Source organism: Malus sylvestris, chromosome 15 (genome assembly GCF_916048215.2).
Source record: "Malus sylvestris chromosome 15, drMalSylv7.2, whole genome shotgun sequence".
Lineage (NCBI taxonomy): Eukaryota > Viridiplantae > Streptophyta > Magnoliopsida > Rosales > Rosaceae > Malus > Malus sylvestris.
In genome coordinates this window covers 18,469,354-18,487,146 of record NC_062274.1, presented here as the reverse complement: position 1 = coordinate 18,487,146, position 17,793 = coordinate 18,469,354, and the positions used below count along the sequence as shown (strand labels likewise).

At 39.2% G+C, this 17,793-nt stretch overlaps 2 protein-coding genes across 3 annotated transcripts; both read right to left on the bottom strand.

Moving 5' to 3' along the window:
- Positions 1–416: 416 nt before the first annotated feature.
- LOC126604742 (monosaccharide-sensing protein 2-like) lies at positions 417–3,931 on the bottom strand. The gene is made up of 6 exons (XM_050272046.1): positions 3,837–3,931; positions 3,413–3,643; positions 2,748–3,314; positions 1,590–2,527; positions 1,268–1,455; positions 417–1,038 (listed from the first exon to the last, which is right to left on the bottom strand). The coding sequence occupies exons 2-6, from the start codon at positions 3,489–3,491 to the stop codon at positions 579–581; spliced, it is 2,232 nt and encodes a 743-aa protein (XP_050128003.1). The 5' UTR covers positions 3,492–3,643; positions 3,837–3,931; the 3' UTR covers positions 417–578.
- A 1,952-nt stretch (positions 3,932–5,883) lies between these two features.
- LOC126604065 (monosaccharide-sensing protein 2-like) lies at positions 5,884–11,004 on the bottom strand. Of its 2 annotated transcripts, none has more exons than XM_050271140.1 (6): positions 10,815–11,004; positions 8,877–9,047; positions 8,026–8,592; positions 6,906–7,885; positions 6,595–6,782; positions 5,884–6,518 (listed from the first exon to the last, which is right to left on the bottom strand). In XM_050271140.1, the coding sequence occupies exons 2-6, from the start codon at positions 8,953–8,955 to the stop codon at positions 6,071–6,073; spliced, it is 2,262 nt and encodes a 753-aa protein (XP_050127097.1). In that variant the 5' UTR covers positions 8,956–9,047; positions 10,815–11,004; the 3' UTR covers positions 5,884–6,070. The 2 variants fall into 2 exon arrangements, with proteins under 2 accessions (XP_050127097.1, XP_050127096.1); XM_050271139.1 differs by lacking the exon at positions 10,815–11,004 and adding an exon at positions 9,131–9,450.
- Positions 11,005–17,793: the final 6,789 nt, after the last annotated feature.

Sequence of the window (17,793 nt, the reverse complement as noted above, 5' to 3'; positions counted from 1 at the left end):
AGAATTTTGGTGAGCCATATTCAGTTATTTGGTATATGATTATTATAATTAACAAGAGTGTTTGCAATAATATCCGTCTAATGGGATACAAGTTTGGTTTTTTTTTTTTAAACAAAAGATATTATCTACATTAAAAGGTAGTGGGTGGGGCTTAGCCTTATAATGAGCTAGTAATAATGTGGTTCAAATTTGCCTTTGGCAAGAATCGAACCTAAGACATCTCATTTACAAGTGAAAATGAATACTATTAGACCATAGTACTAAATGGCGGGATGCATGTTTGGTTAAGTAGGCTGTTTTAAACTTCAATCGGTACTTTGGAATATGCTTAAGGGGATTTCTGAAGCTTATAAGAAGTGCAACTAGTCGAACAAAACATGTCACCTTAAGAGTCTATGACCCAAGAGAATTGATACTTGGGTGTCAAAGATACTTGTGCGGCATTAAGGGAGGGATAGTGATGATTACAAAATCACTTTAAAAAAAAGCAATCCGCTCAGAAGCACTTTCTCCAACTCAAATCCTGTAGTCATAATCCCAGTCTAAAACCAAACTTCCAAACTCTCTAAACAATCAAATCACTTATCATTGGAATCCGCAGATGAATCAGCAGCAGCTGGTTTTACACCTGCAGCAAAGAACTCGGATATAACTTCTAAAGGCATGCCCTTCGTCTCAGGCACCTTCAAGTAAACAAATATCCAGGAAACGATGCACCCGACAACATAGATGCCGAAGACACCGGTGAATCCAACAGAAGAGAGCAGGACAGGAAATGAGTAAGTGATGATGATGTCTCCAATCCAGAGTGCTAGGGCACAAATGGCAATGCAAAGGCCGCGGACACGCGTAGGGAAGATCTCTGCGCATAGAATGTTCGGGATTACTCCAAACGCCATGACGAAGCAGCAGAGATAGACCACAACACTGGCTGTGGAGATTGTTGCGTTCACAACAGTTCCCAAGTTGACAATGTTGACAAGTACTAGTAGAGCAAGGGACAATATCAGGATTGGTAATGTGGAGAGCAGCAATGGCCTGCATACCAAGAAAGGCAAAAAGGAAAGCTTATTTTCCCCAAATATACACAGATAAAATTGGTTACAAATTTTTAGTCTAAAAATAGAACTGAAGGGGACACTTAACAAACCATAAAGGACACTAAACTGTGTTTTATATACGTTTGGATAGTGTCCCCTATTAATGATTTTGATTAAAAGTTAGTAACCGGCTCTATGAAATCGAAAGTGTTAAAAGAGAGAATTACCTTCTGCCGGCTATATCCATTAGCCACATGGAAGTAGCAATGCAAGGAAGCATTAAGAATGTTGTGATGGCACTTAAGAAGAGAGATGCAGATGTCGGATTCAACCCTATATTAGATAGAAGAACGGAGACCCCGTCTTGCTGATAGAACTGAGGAGTGTAGTAGAGAACACCATTTATGCCGGAAATCTGCGCAGTTGAAAAGAAAAGACATAAGACGGCTGACAAAGAAAACAGTTTTTCAAAATATTTGTGGATTTTTTTAATAAAAATCCAATTGTTTTGTAACCCGTAAGCACTTTTTAACTTTTTTCGTGATAAACCTGCTGAAGAATTTGAAGTCCAATCCCAACAACTAATGCACGCTTTACTCCCGGTTCAAGAAGATCTCCCCATGTCGGCCTTTTAACAACAGCTTCTGATGGATGAGCCACTTCTGGTCGAAGAGAATGCAGACTTGTTAGTTCCTTGGCAGAAACAGCAGGTTGGCTAACCAGAGCAGCAGCATGAATGAGTTCACTTTCTTGCCTTACACCAGAAACTGAAACAACCGAGGCAGGCCGACACCCAAGTGCACTATCCTGGTGCAAATACACACTATCCTGGTGCAAATACACTCTTTGCAATCCTCCTTCATTCTTTCCATCTTCGCCTACTCGGTCAGAATATTTATAAGCTAGCTGCCAGCCTCCACCTATGTCCATACTACTACTGAAAGCTGCCTCACTAGCTTCTACATTTCCTTGCATCAAGATTGTATTGCATCTCACACCTAAAGCACTACCGCCAGACCTAGGCGTTCCCATGCTCGTTGTTTGGCGTGAGATCAATGGACTTCTCAAGCTGTCATCGCAATAAGCCCCAGAAGGTTCAGATTCGTGATCCTCACCATCCGTCTGGCTCTCCATGTCCCAGTGTGCATTTTTATTATGATACTCCCCGACATTCAAATTGCTGCCTAGATTCAGATAAAGCATGCTGCCTTTACTTCCTTTTTCGGAAATCTTCTCGTGGACACTGCTAAAGAGAGTGACCAGAGGATCTACGAGAGGGATGATTTGGTTCAACGCGCTCCCATGGTGAGATATTAAACTCTGTCCAGTTGCAGGCTTGGCGATATATGATAAGCCCTCTTGAGGACCATAGAGCCGTATTTGATTTGCCTGATTTTCAGTAAGCACATTGGCTGGACTAATGATGAACTCTTCCAATGATGTCTCTTTGCCAGTGCTAAGACCCTCAACTAGCAAAGCTAACTCACCTGTGTATCATAGAAGCCAAAAGGTTAGCTCGAAAATGTCAATGGCATGAAATAAATGGGCCCTATAAATCTCGACGCTCCTTTTTTAGCCTCTGCACTCCGCTTGTGAGCGCAAAGAAAATAGTTATAAAAATTAGATTTAGAGTGCAGATACTAAAAGATGAGTGCTAAAATCGCTTCCCTAAAAGAAGGGGAACAAAACAAGGACGGATGTAGGCACCTGAAACATCTTCCCTGCCATTAAGTCTTTGCAGAACTTGTTTGGCCTCGAGGATTCGACCCTTGCTCACAAGCCATCTAGGGGATTCGGGCAGGTAAAACACCGTCAAAGCGAAATAAAGTAGAGATGGAATGGAAACAACTCCTAGCATTAATCTCCAGTTCGGCGAATCCATCAGTGACAGTCCAAACACCATGCAATAGGACAAGAACATCCCACCAGAGCCTATGAACTGTGGAAGGGTATTCAACCGTCCTCTTATATCAGGCGGCGCTATCTCAGATATATAGGCAGGCACAAGTGTAACAGCCAGACCAGTTCCAAATCCGTCTAGTAGCCTCGCGAAAAGTAAGACGTAAACATTGGGGGACAACAACATTACCAGACCACTAATGAAGAAAAGAACCGATGAAATGATTAGCATTGTACGCCGACCTAGCCAGTCTGATGCCGGTCCAGAGAATGTTGTTATGAATGTGGCTCCGATGAGCGATGAGGCTGGGATTAGCCCTTCAAATGTTGGTTCACTTTCCAATTCAAATTCCTTTTTAATATAAAGAACAGATCCTGCAACATTTTGTGGGACAAATAGAGAATTAATAGAATTATTAACACTAGAAATAAGTGATTAAACACATAAAACACATAAGATTTATGGTACATGCCTGCAATGACTGAATTATCCCATCCTTGCAACAGGTTCCCAATAGCTGCAGCAACCGCTACGAAAACAGCTCCCCTCATTTTTTTTCTTGAGTGACCAAGTACTACTTTCGAAACCCAAAAGAAATTCAGATAACAGATGCAAAATTGTTGACTAAATTTTTTTTTTCAGATTAACTATTAGAATGAACAAAGATTAGTAGGGTTGTGTTCTCCAATGGTAGTCATCAAACCTGCGTAAAGATGTCGAAAATTATGAATGAAATGAACAGATTTCAGACATGTTTAAACCAATGTAATGCAGTTTTTTCCACCAAAAAAACTGTAATGAAATTTGAATTTTGAATGGAATAAGTCGAAATCTGTACGTTTAAAATTTTTCTGAGATGTTAATTGGTGGGTTGTCGAAACTGCAAAAAGCATTACCTGTTGAAACGTGAAGTTTTAGCCACTTGTGACCGAGGAACTTGATTTTGCAGATCTTTTTGCAATATTTAAACTTGGAATTTGAATTTTGAAGGAAGAAGACAGGGAATATGAGATTGACAATGATTTACATAAGCTAATGGTTCTACAATTATAACATAATTGGTAATTTTTTTTGTTCAACAGTTTGGCAAGAGAAAATTACTTAGGAAATGTAATTGTAACAATTTTACTAATTAATTCTGTAAAAAACAATTTTGTTAATTAATTTACTAAATAGGTAAGTGAGACAGTCAACAGATATGAACAGATGAATATATGCATGAATTTAATATTGGAAATTTACTCTAGCTTCCATTTATATAAAGAAATTGGACCATTAGTGAATGGTGCAATTATAGAAGATGTATAAACCCTTTGCACTTGAGGTCCTCTATTTCAATTCTCCTCCTCTTCCCGGCAATGGGATTTTGATTTTCTAAGACCGTTTCTTTCTTTAGCGGATCAACGGGCTATCCAGGAAACAATTATTGGAGACTCGAGGTGGAAGGACAGGCTTGTTTGGGCTGCTAACCGGAATGGCAAATACTCGGTGAAATCGGGGTACAGGTGGCTGCAAGTTCGCTCTATTGAGGTGAGGGATCATCGGATGCCGGTTGTTCGTTCGATTTCTAAAACTCTGTGGAAATGCATTTGGCAGTTGGCTGTTCCTCCCAAAATTTGGCATTTCTTATGGGTTTCGTTGCATCTTGGCCTGCCTACTGGTAAGGCTCTTTTTTCAAGAAGGTTATCCTCCTCTCCCTCTTGTCCTCTTTGTCAGAATGCTGATGAAACTGTGGAGCATGTCTTCCTTCGCTGTCCTTGGGTAGCGGCTGTTTGGTTTGGTGGAGCGTTGAATTACAAAGTGGACGCTGCCGGTATTGTCTCGTGGGATCGGTGGTTGCAGGATGTGTTTTCTCCTAACTGGGGTTCTTCGGCTGACAGGCAGTGGTTCCAAGCTTATGTTTCGTTCTCTTGTTGGTTCATCTGGAAAGCTCGCTATGATTTTGTGTTCAACCAGGTTCCTGTCAATCCGTCTAAGGTTATTTTTTCGTTGTCGACCGCCTTTGGGAACTTTTTGCTTGCTGTGTCTTCTGTGGGTATTGCTCGGCCTGTCTCGGTTTCTCGGGAGGAGGTTGATGTCAGGTGGTGTCCTCCTTCTTCTCCTTTTGTTAAAATCAATGTGGATGCTAGTTGGTCTAAATCATCTCGGATGGGGTTTGCGGGGGTGGTTGCTAGACAGGACGGTGGGCATTTCCGGGCTGCGGTAAGGTCTTCTGTTTTGGCTCCTTCTTCTCTTGTGGCTGAGTCTTTTGCGATCCTGCGTGGTTGTGAATTGGGTGCCTCGTTGGGTTTCAGTTCTGTTATCATTGAATCTGACTCTCTTCAGGCTATTTCCTATTTAAATGGTTCTCTTGAAAATGGCAGTTGGGAGGCTTTCCCCATTTTGGCTAGAGCTCAAAGGTTGGGATCAGCTTTTCAGAACTGTCGCTGGTCTTGGGTTCCAAGATCAGCCAATTTGGCAGCGGATGTTCTTGCGTCGGCTGATTTTACGGAGATGTGTGATTTTGTTTGGGTTGACAGACCCCCATCTTCGTTAGTTCATGTATTAAGTAATGACGGACTGCCTTGCCCTCATTAGCAGGTTGTGGTGGGTTTGGGGTGACACTATCTCTTAGTGATTGTGTCGGTTGTTGTATCCCTGCTCACTGCTTTGCTTGGTCTTTATTTCGTTGTGTTTGCCTTGTCGTAGGCTCTCTTGCTTTTGTTTGGCTTCTTAGCCTTGGGTTTCTTAATTTAACTCAATTCTTCAAAAAAAAAAAAAAAATTAAAACGTTATGATTTTTTTTGGGCAGTGGGGCGGACCGAAGACCTACCAAAGAACAAATTTGAAAAGAAATGGACCTAGTTCATCTCAACCCAACATGTTCAAAGTGGAAGACTCGAACTTGAGACTTTTTTTTTTAAATTGGGAAAAGAAACCAATAGCTAGTTATAAAACGACATCTTGGTTAAAGCGTTTAGACTTTATATTAGAAATAAAACCAAATATAGACCTAAATCCATACTTCGTTTCAAGAGATGACTTGCTAGAATCTCACATATCCAAAGATTATATATACAACAGGACAAATCAAATGTAAATATAACAAAGAACAAAACTCCAAACAACATGATCATCAATTCCTTGACTGTCAAGTCAACTTTTCATCAATTTCTGCCTGCTTTGCACCCACAGAAAAGAACTCAGAGATAACTTCCAAGGGCATTCCCTTTGTTTCTGGCACCTTTAAGAAAACAAACACCCAAGAAATGGTGCACACAACAGCATATATAGCAAAAACACCGGCAAGGCCAATCGACGTGAGCATAATAGGCAGTGTGTAAGTCACAATGATGTCTCCAATCCAAAATGTCAGGGCACATATGGCAATGCATATGCCACGGACCCGAGTCGGGAAGATCTCCGAGCAAAGGATGTTAGGGATCGGTCCGAACCCCATGACAAAGGTGCAGAAGTAGACCACAACGCTAATGGTAGAAATTGTTGCATTGACAACTGAACCCAAATGGACAAGTTGTCCGAAAATTAGTACTAGGAGGGTGCCAGTTAGTACCGGTAATGTAGTCAGCAACAGCGACCTGCGGCGAAGACAGACGAGTAAGAGATGAAGTTAACAGTTAATGGTTTACTTGTGAAGCAAGGGAACTACTATACCTTCTGCCAGAAGTATCCATTAGTCTCATGGCAATGCCGATAGACGGAAGCATCAATAGGGTTGTGAGAGCACTTATGAGAATAGATGAAGAGGTGGAACTAAGGCCTAAATCTGATAGGAGAATTGCCACCCCTGCTTGCTCAAGAATTTGGGGAGTGTAATAAAGAACCCCATTTATGCCGGAGAACTGCAAAGATGAGAAAACAATCAGATAATATTCAAAACTCTCAGACGGATTAATTAGGAGTGCCTAGTACATATTACAATATAACTGTTTCTACCACATTTACTCAAAATCATGAATTAGTACCTGCTGAAGAATTTGAATTGCCACCCCGACGAACAATGCACGTTTAACTCCTGGTTCTAAGAGATCCTTCCAAATGGATCCTTCAACAACAGTGTCCTGGGTCTCAGTCTTTCCTTCTCCGCGATGCTGGCTCAGTTGGTTCCTCTTGGAAATTAGAGAAGGTTGGCTAACCAGAGCAGAAGCTTGAAAATATTCGCCTTCTTGAGCCATTTCAGGACCGCCAGCAACTGAAAGCATTGAGCCTCGTCGAGACTCAAGTGCACCCTCCTGGTGCAGATAGACTCTTTGGTACTCTTCTGTCTTTTTTCCATCTTTGCCAACCTTCTCAGAGTATTTGTATGCCAATGCCCAGCCACCGCCAATGTCCATACTACTCACAGCTTCACCACTAGTCCCCGGCATGAGGCTGCTATTGCGCCTCATGCCAAAGAAGCTACTGGACTTTCTAGGCATCATGTCATTTACCATGCTTGCTGATTTTTGACCTGAGAGCAATGGCCTTCGAACATTGTCATCGAAATCAGCTGCATTTCCATCCCCCTCCAAATCCCAATTCTCCGTCTTGTCTTGGCTTTCAGGCGGCACCACATTTAGCACGCTGCCCATGTTGAGAATGCTGCCCATGTTAGGCAAATTAAGAAGGCTGCGCATACTTCCTGTGTTTTCGGGAAGCAGCTTCTCATGGACACTGCCAAATAGAGTAACAAGTGGATCCACATAAGGCACATTCGGATTCAACAAGCTTCCTTGTCGTGACACCAAGCCGAGATTGGCTTGTCCTGTGACAGATTTTGCAATCATTGAAGCCCTCCCTCCAAGCATCGAAGCCCTCCCATCCTCCGGTCCATACAGCCTTATTTGATCTTTATCTGAAGCCATTTCCTGGCCCTCACCACCCTCATTGGCCGGGCCAATTATGTACTCTTCCAACGATGCTTCCCCTCCAACTCCAAGTCCCTCAAATAGCAAAGCCATCTCACCTGCATATCAATCAATTCTAAAGAAAATTAAGCATTCAAAAAATCGAAAAGGGAAAACCCCGCTATATTTTTAGACATAAGCACAATATCTTCTCCAAAAACATAAGCATTCATAAATTCAAATGCACCACGTTATGCACCTGAAACATCTTCCCGTCCACGTAGTCTCTGCAGAACTTTCTTAGCCTCGGCCATTCTTCCTTTACTAACGAGCCACCGTGGAGACTCAGGCAAGTAAAACACAGTCAATCCAAAATACAGCAAGGAGGGAATAGAAAGAACCCCAAGCATCAATCTCCAACTAGGGGCATCCATCAGTGACATACCAAACACCATGCAGTATGAAAAAAACATCCCTCCAGAACCAGTAAACTGTGGGAGAGTATTCAATAGCCCTCTGATTTCGGGTGGGGCAGTTTCGGAAATGTAGACCGGGACAAGAGTTACGGCTAGTCCAATCCCAAACCCATCTAGTAGCCTTGCCAACAGAAGAACATAGACATTTGGAGCCCATAGCATTACCAAACCACTGAGAAAATATAAAACTGATGAAATTATCAGCATTGGACGTCTTCCGAGCGAGTCTGAAACTGGCCCTGAGAATGTTGTGATGACAGTGGCACCGATCAAAGACATGGCTACTATTAGCCCTTCGATCGTAGGTTGGCTTTCCAACTTAAATTCCCTTTTGATGTAAAGCACAGCCCCTGCAAATTTGATTTGTAATGTCACAGCTTCCATCATAAACTATAAATCACACAACATAATGCGCCTAGTGTGATACATTTTCCGGTAACAAAGAAAACCTACGACTCACATTAAATCCAGATACGTGCAATCGTTTGCAAAAGAAATTATTAATCGTGCCTCAAATGAGATCTCAAAGATTTTTTATTTAGATTAGCATATACCCAAGTTCGAATACACTCTTTCAAAGTTTATATTACATTAAAATGTCGCTCAAATATAAAATATATTATTTAAACTGTACCTGCAATGGTTGCATTGTCCCATCCTTGCAACAAGTTTCCTATTGCAGCAGCAATGGCTACAAAAACAGCTCCCCACATTCTTTCTGCTGCCACAAACAAACAGGACCTTTGAAACCCAGAAGGGATTGCAACTGAGAGAGAGAGAAACTCTTGGACTTTGTAGCATCAACCTTTAAATATAATTTTATTAGAAACGAATGCCAAATTTGAATATATATTTGCTTTCTTGGAAAGAAAGAAAGAAGGAATTTACCTTTCAAGAAGAGAGAGAAACCATGAAATTAAAGTACATATCTTCTGATCTCAAAGCAATGTAATAAGTTGGGGAAAATTTTACAGTGGTGAAATGAAGAGAGAGAGAGAGAGAGAGAGAGAGAAGAAGAAGAAGAAGTGATCTAAGTACGTACTTTTGGGTTTTAACAGGTTCCAACTTGTTTGCCTCTTTTCAACCACACAACATGTAGCCCTCTTCTTGCGCTTAGATAGTGGGCAACTGTTAACTACCTAATTTTTTTCTTTCAAATTTCTCCTCTAATACCGGTGATGTAAAGAGTGAAACAATCAATGAGAGCAAAACTCAAAGAACTAAATAAAGAAAGTATTTTGTGTGGTGGTTCAAAATTGGCTTTAAGATTTACTACTTAGCATGTTTTGTTTGGTTGTTCAAGTATGAGTTTAGTCTTCTTGGCAAGGACGGCCCAGGTATTGCACATATTTTTCAATTTGCCTGGAACACAGGGTGGTACGTTATATGTTATTATAAAAGTGCGGATGTTTTTTTTTTAAGTGTCCCTCTATTTGTATAATGACATAGGTTAATATTGCGTTATGATGAGAGGTTGATAATTGAATTTGGAGTTTACTGATAAATTTTAGTTTTGTTGTTAATTTTATCTTGTAGTTGGTGGTATTTATGCAATAGGTAAAAAAAACAATTCACATTTAAAGTTTAAGTTAGGTGTAAAGTGAGGTTATATTGGTTCGAACAAATCTTAAACCAAATACAGTGCATTAAAACGTAATCCATCCCTGATTTTGGGCACATTGTTTTTTCCATTTCTGTTGTCTGTAAAACCACCGTCTTCACCTATAAAATAACTCACGACTGAGTTGGTATGCACACAATTGCAATCCAGTCATATATCATTTTATAATTCCTTCAAGTGTTGATTCTCATTTTGAAAATGATCAAGGAGATCTATGAGGCATCTGAAGGCCGAGATGAGAACGAAGATGTTAATTTTGTAGAGTCAAACATGATGTGTAAACCAAATCGGATCGTTGATTTACCAAAGGCATACATTCCTAACATTTCATCTGTCCAATCCTTCCTTCATTTTTTTTTATAAACAAACATTCTTTATTATCCTTGGTTTTATGTTCTTTTATTATAAGTGACATTTTTTAACAAACGATAAAATTTACACTGAGAGAGTGGGGGAGTTGACTAAGTCTCACAATGAACTAACCATAATAATATATGAACTAACCATAATAATATGGTTCAAATTCGTCTTTGGCGAGAATTGAATCTGAGACCTCTCACTAACAAGTGAAGAGGAATATCACTAGACCGTAGTACTAAGTAATGACATTTGTTTTTTTTTGAAGTAAATTAATTATACTTGAAAATAGTTAACTTCTTTTATATAAAAAAACTTAAAATACTGCTTTTTGAATTTCAATGTTGAAGAAATTTACCGTCTCATATCTTTAGTTTCTATTGTAAATAGTCTCTGAGACTAATTCAACTCTTTATTTTGGTCATTTACTTTCCAATTGAATAAATATTGTCCATGAGATTTGATCTAATGTAGTCTATGCCGTTTAATTTTGTCAAATTTTCTATTAATGTGCACATAAACAGGTTTCACCAATCCAATAATAAAGCGACATGTGGATTACCAGAAAAATACTAAAAGGAAAAGGAAAGATACCATCGTTTTCATCCGGGCATGGCACCATTCTCCACCCAGCTGCCACCGTGCACCATTTCAACCCAACCTTCCACGTCTCCTCACTGATCAACCAGCATTTCTCACTCATTGGAATACGTGGTACACCATATGCTTTTATAGAAGTGATAGGAAATTTTATTTTTTAAGTTATTAACATTTTAACACATATATCACACTATACGTAAAGCGACACGTGATGTGTTATTTCATATACCAATCATACTGAAAAATCTCTCCAAACACAAAGTCAGGCGAGAATAGCTCTGGAGGAGTGGGACTCACTGATTTAGGTGGGCTCGAGCTGTTTTTGTTGGAGTAAGGGGATTGAATCATCCAATTACAAGAGCAAGTGGAAGGGATGAAGTTGCTCTTAGGCGAACATGCTTGGAATTGTGGTCGAAGTGGTATGGACAGTTTGCCATAAAAGGGGTCTAAAGTTGGATGTACGTATTTATTTATTTATTTTTCAACATGAACTTCAGAAAATGTAAAGAGATAGAAACCTAAGAGCCCAATAAATTGATTTAAGGTGTCTATTCAATTGAGATTTTGAGAGATTTTAATGGATTAATAAACTTATGAATTTTGATGGAGTTTAATTGATTTGTAGAGATTTTATATAACTTCTGAATGAATATCTCAAATTCTCAAGGGGATGTGATTTGAGAATGATTAAATACACTATGAAATATCTCAAATTTCCTTAAATTTTTAAGATTCTTTAAAAATAATTTCTAATTTAATACACCTGAAATGTATAAATTCCTCTATGCCACATTTGCCCAAATTGCTTCAATTTGTAGAGTGAACGCCTCAATCGAAATAAGATTGAAAAAAAAAAAAAGGATTTGTGACACAAATGGCATAATGTACAACAAAATTTGGATTTTGACCTATTTCATAAAATATGGCTGTAACTGAAGCCCAAAACCAATTGGGCATATTATATAAATTTTGGGGTTCAATGGCCCATTTTGAGTGCGCCCAAGTTAAAAAAAAAATAGATTTATGACACAAATGGGCATAATAATGTACAACAAAATTTGGATTTGCACCTATTTTCATAAAATAAATTAAATAAAAAGTTTGTAACTGAAGCCCAGAACAGATTTGGGCCAATTTTCATAAAAAAAAAGGCCTGTAAATGAAGACCAGAACCGAATTGGGTATTTTTCATAGCAAACCGACCCAAACCCGTCAGGTTTGGTATCAATTCTGTTTGGATTAAAACTTGATTTTTTGGCCCAAAGATGGAGTCGGCCCAAAATGAGGTCTGGAGGAATAGAAGATCAAGGCCCGGCCGAAACTTGGGAAAGCAGGAAAGGCCCTTTTTCTGACTTAATACAATTTATAAGGGCCACTTGCCTACCTACTCAAGGACCAAGTGGTGTAGACTGATCAGACTGCACAGCCCATAAAGTACTTTATGGTGGCATTACATGTAATAAAGCTGATGAGTCATCACCCTCAGACCGCATTCGGGCAAAGCTGTCGCTACAGGAGCCAAACCGAGTTGTCTATAAAAGGAGGAAGAGAAGACAGGAATAAGGACACTCAATCAAACAAACAAAAGCACAAACTCTGCTCAAAAAGCCAGATTTGCCTTTCAAAACGAAGTTGTAGTCAGCCCAAGCCTTCATCCCCCGCGGGATAATCTTTTCTCCCAACCTCTGTAATAGCTCTGCTACCTTGTTCGAACTTGTTGTAGTATCGATTCACCTTTTGTATTCTCTTTTCCCCTCTCCCCCTCTAAGCTTTCAGACCTTTGACAGAACTACAAAGATAGGGACCTGCAAGACGATCAGCCTTAATTGATAAGGTTTAATCTTGCCCGACCTGCTTTGCTCTGTCTTTGTCTTCTCTTTCTTTAAAGTCTAGCAATATGTTGTATATTTCCAGTTATATGCAAGTTGTTTCTAGCAAAATCACGATGACAAAACTTTCTCAGTACTTGGATCCGATTTGAATATATCTTCAGTGTTTAAATCAGATCCAAGTCCTAAGCCCTCAGGCATGTAAATCTGATTAGTTTAAAAGTCCTTGGCCTCAAGGCATAAAAAAGAACTTTATGTGGACTTAACCCATCCACGACAATCCTTGATAAACGAGAAGTCCGAAGTTACTTGGGGCGCAAGTAATCGACCTACGTCTTGGTTTTATTTCTATTATATCATGATTATCATATAACGCTTAAGTATGGAATGGATTCTGATAGGAAGCCTCAAGGCCTACACCTAAGGCCCCACAAAGGCACTTATTTGGATTCACTCTATTCTGCGGTCTAGATGGTTTAAGTATAAGAACGGACTCTAATGGGAAGCCTCAAGGCCTACACCTAAGGCCCCACAAAGGCACCTATTTGGGTTCGCTCTACCTCTCATACTCGGATAATCAGAAATATAATAGTTATAAGACTCCGACAACCATAAAGACCAAATATAATATGCTCAAGTGCTGGTTTAGTTTGACAGGAAGCCTCAAGGCCTACACCTAAGGCCCCACAAAGGCACCTGTTATATCTAACACGGTTTCTCGGGCATATGCATATTCACAACTAAAACTTGACATCCATTCGACATTTGCCATGCTGAATATGGCAGTGGCACGCCTGAACACTAAAATGTTAACCTTGATTGTGAGCCTCAAGGCCTACACCTAAGGCCCCACAAAGGCACCTCTCAAAGTTAACGTTGTCCTTCTCTTTCAGCCTTGCCCGAAGAGTCTTGCCCGACGAGACTTGCCCGACAAAGCCCGATAGCAGTCCTCTACCGGCGCCAATCTCCCAGGGGAGCTGTGTGCTCGTTGGCCAGGAAGTCATCCCCGATGGAAATTCCTGCCACGAACAAATTCAGCATACATTCTCGTGCCGAACCGAACCGTACTGAGTTAATTCCTTTTCGGTTTTAGTAGCAGCCCTGTACCAAACCGTTCCGAATTGAGGCTAAGCCTACCTTTAGGGCCCGTTTGTTTGACCAGAATAGGAAGGACTGGACTGGACTAGACTATAGTCCCTTATTTGGTCTGCACCAGGATTAAGTTTAATGACACTAAGTCGGACTCGCACCGACTAACAGCTTCACTAGCTGTTCTTAGTGAGACCCCCCAAAAATTGGAGAATTGCTAGTCCTATCTCTAGTGCGTGCGTCGTCTGCAAGCATGCGATGCCGATCTCCATCATCCCGTGAACCCAGTCACAAAACTTACCTTCTCCTTTGTACATGAGCTACAGCCCCTTCTCTAGTCATCAAATCAGAAACTCGCCGATCTCTGTCCCGCGAACCCAACCCCCTCTTTGCTTCAGCGATGAATTTGTCTAGTTAAGCTTGCAATAAGTTTAATCCACCATAAACAACAATTCAATTCAAAGATTAAAGCTTATAAATCCCAATTACAGAAAATATCAAAATCTGTGATAAACCCAGAAATCTATTACCTTGGGTTGCAGTGCACTACTCCAAAAATTTGTAGGAAAAAAACAAAATCAAATTTGGAGTTGTAAAACATAAATTATAGTAGAAATTTGATATGTGATTTCCAATTTGCAATGCTCTCTCTGCTTTGAGGAACAAGAAAAAAGACCTCCTTTTGAGGAAGAAAATGCACAGATCCTCCTTTGAGGAAGAAAACTGGGAGAAATGGGGGAGAAAAAGAGAGAGAGGAGGGAGATGGTCGACCGGAGAAAAAAAGGGGAAGAAAATGAGGGAGAGGGGAGTGAGAGAGTGGGAAGGAAAAAGAAAACAATGGGACAGAGGAAAAAAAGGACAGAAAATGTGGGAGAGGAGAGTGAGAGAGTGGGAAGGAAAATGATAAATTTATAATATAATATAATATAATATTTATGAATTAAACAAATATAATATTAAAATTTATTAATTATTTTGTTTCTTAATCCAACACTGCACCAAACGCTTCACGAAGTCAGTCTAGCTTAGTCTAGTCTAAGCCAGTTCAGCTTAATCCTTGAAGCTAATCCAGTTCGAAATAGTCTGGTGCAACAAACGCACCCTTAAGGTCTAAACAAGTATATATGTACATAAGAGAAATTATAGTATAGTGAATGTGCAAAAGATAAAAAAAATAAAAATAAAAAAAAAACAAAAAAAAAACAAAAAAAAAAACGAGATAAGACTTTGTGGAATTTATTTCTTGTATTTATATCTTCTTTCAGCAGCTAGAAATGTCATTATACTATAATTTCTAGCAAATGGTCCAATCATGGAATTAGCATTTGTGGAATCTGGAGATAACTTCAGGTGAAGTATGATTATACGGTCCAAACACGACTCGAAGTTCTTCTGTTGATCCCAGAGTTCTTTTTCGACGGCCAGACAACTCTATATCCAAGCAATGTTTGAGCTGAGAAGATACAACATCCATTGTCGCTCTGTGTTGGGAGGTGGAGGCTATGCATGTCATTGCCATTTCTATTGATGTATGTATAACTTCTAAGTTCATGACATAACAACTATGTCGGCCATTTAATAATATGTGGACTGGTGCACCAGGTAACGTGCCGGTGTAGCTGCCTGTTATACTAAAAGAAACTCTTAAAGGAACCAAGTATATACATGAATCTGTGCCCGCCATAAAATAAGGAAGAACTAGGCTTTTTTGCCCTCTATTTCTGTAGTACTCAATTTAAATAACGATGAAACATTCATGTTTTGTTAAGGATCATGAGTGGACCTTTGATCAGAACAAGAGGTTTGGAACTGCTCCTACAGATCATTGATGACGATACCCCGGACTTCTTTGAAGAACTACGTTCAAGAGTTCCCTGGAATACTGATGAGCAAGATGAGAAACACTTGGAAGCATTGCTTCAGGACATTTTGATGATCGAATCGGGTCTTATAACGTACTGTACCTAAGTACGAGGCTAGCATCAAAAGAAAAGTTAGAGAAAAACCAATATTTACAAGGAAAGGTAGTAAATGGACCGAGAAAGAACTCCAGTAAGTGCAGTTAAATGTGTGGTTTAGGTTGACAGCCTGTTAATATATATTTTAATTTGGGAGATATAGGACGAAAACACATTGCATAACACATTGCCATTTGCCATGCTCAAAAGTACTTCCTCCCATGATCACAGTTCTGCAGTTAATTCCTCTTTTGTCCATCAACAAATTAGCTAGATGACATTTTAGTCCTAATTTTACAATGAGACAGTAACACCGTTATTGGTGTTACAAATTCACTAAATTTGACATGTGCATAATTTTTTTTAATACTAAATGTTAGTTTTATGACATGTCAACGTAATTATTTATCCATTTATAACGCATTTGATTAATAATACTACTTACATGTGTCCGTTGAACTCAAAATTTCTCCTGTCATGGATCTTCAAACTGTTACATTCACAATGAAGCCAACCCAAATGCAAAGTCCAGTCAAGTAGGTCACTCTCTAAGCGTACTTCCGCACATCAGTGTTACAAGCCCAATTGAAGCCATACTCCTCAAGCGTTGTCATTTTGTTCGGACCCGGCTTCTCTCCCCTTCCAGTTTTCATACACTCTCATCCCCTCCTATTTTGTGCGGTCACGGTTAAGCCACGTCAACATTTTATATTGATTTTTTTATAGTGATAATAAGACAAAAAATAATAGGGATATAAATATTGACGTGGCTTAACCGTGACCGCACAAATAGGAGGGGATGAGAGTGTATGGGAACTGGGAGGGTAGAGAAGTGATGCGAAAATTATCTTAACACACAAATTTAACCCTATTTTGACAACTGTAGTATAAATATAAGTAGGGATCGTTCTAAACCGGGGATTAGGAGGGCTTGCTAATAACCTCTAAAAAAACATAAAACTAAACTTAAAAATACTAAACAAGACTCACAAGACTCAAAGCAAACTTAAAATACTCAAAACAACTTAAAACAACTAAATAAACTTAAACTAGACACTAGGAATGACTTTGGACGAAAATTGACTTTTACTTCAATCAAAACATTTAAAAACACAAATTAAAACAGATTCTAACTAATTAGACACACTAAAGTAAATAGGGATTGAGTTTTGGACGAAGTTGAAACAAACAAACAAGTATGAAAAACTAGACAAATTGTAAAACAAATTTGAGAAATAAGATGATGGATGGGATAGCTAGAGGCTTTTTCTCCACACATGACATGTATGCAAATAACTCGATTTCCAGTTACTACTTCATTGAATTATGAACGACAATGCTCCAAATTAATCGTGACATCACTAGTTAACTCTCAGATTTTCCTTGTTTTATTGGATTGGATGACATCATTCGACAACCCAAAACATTCTTCTAAAGTTCCCTACATGACATCATAATAGAGATACAATCAAAGATCATTACGTTTAATGAAAATCATAAGCATTGACAAAGCACTTGCAACTATGACATCATGTCACTCATGCTAGGAATTGAACTTAACGCGATCGTTTATAAGCGACCTTCACTACATGTGAATATAAGTTTGTAACGATTATGTGAAACTTCCTTATATTCTAGCAACGGATTTATACAAGCCAATTAAGTGTCGACCCTTAATTAACAAATACAAATAAGTTATCAATCAAATAGTTAAGCCAATTGCATTCACGATTCAAGAGTTTGTAACTGGAATTTATCAAATTATATTGCACACATAATCATGGCTTTGAAATCACCCATAGCCAAGAGGGGTTTAGCCACTCATATTTACAACAAAACGAAAGGAAATGAATTTAAACATTAGAAACAAAAGAAAGAAAACACCTAAACGCTCCAACGATCCAAGTTGGACAGCAAGCACGTCCAAGCATTTTCCTTCCCTTCCTTTGCTACGGCACAAGGTGTTGGTGAGTGTTTGAATGTTTGTTTCTATGGAGGAATAGATTTGAAGATGAATGGATGTGTTTGGATGAAGGTTGTGTTGAAATGGGAGTGAATGATCTAACTAAGTATGAACTAAGCTTATGTTACACACAC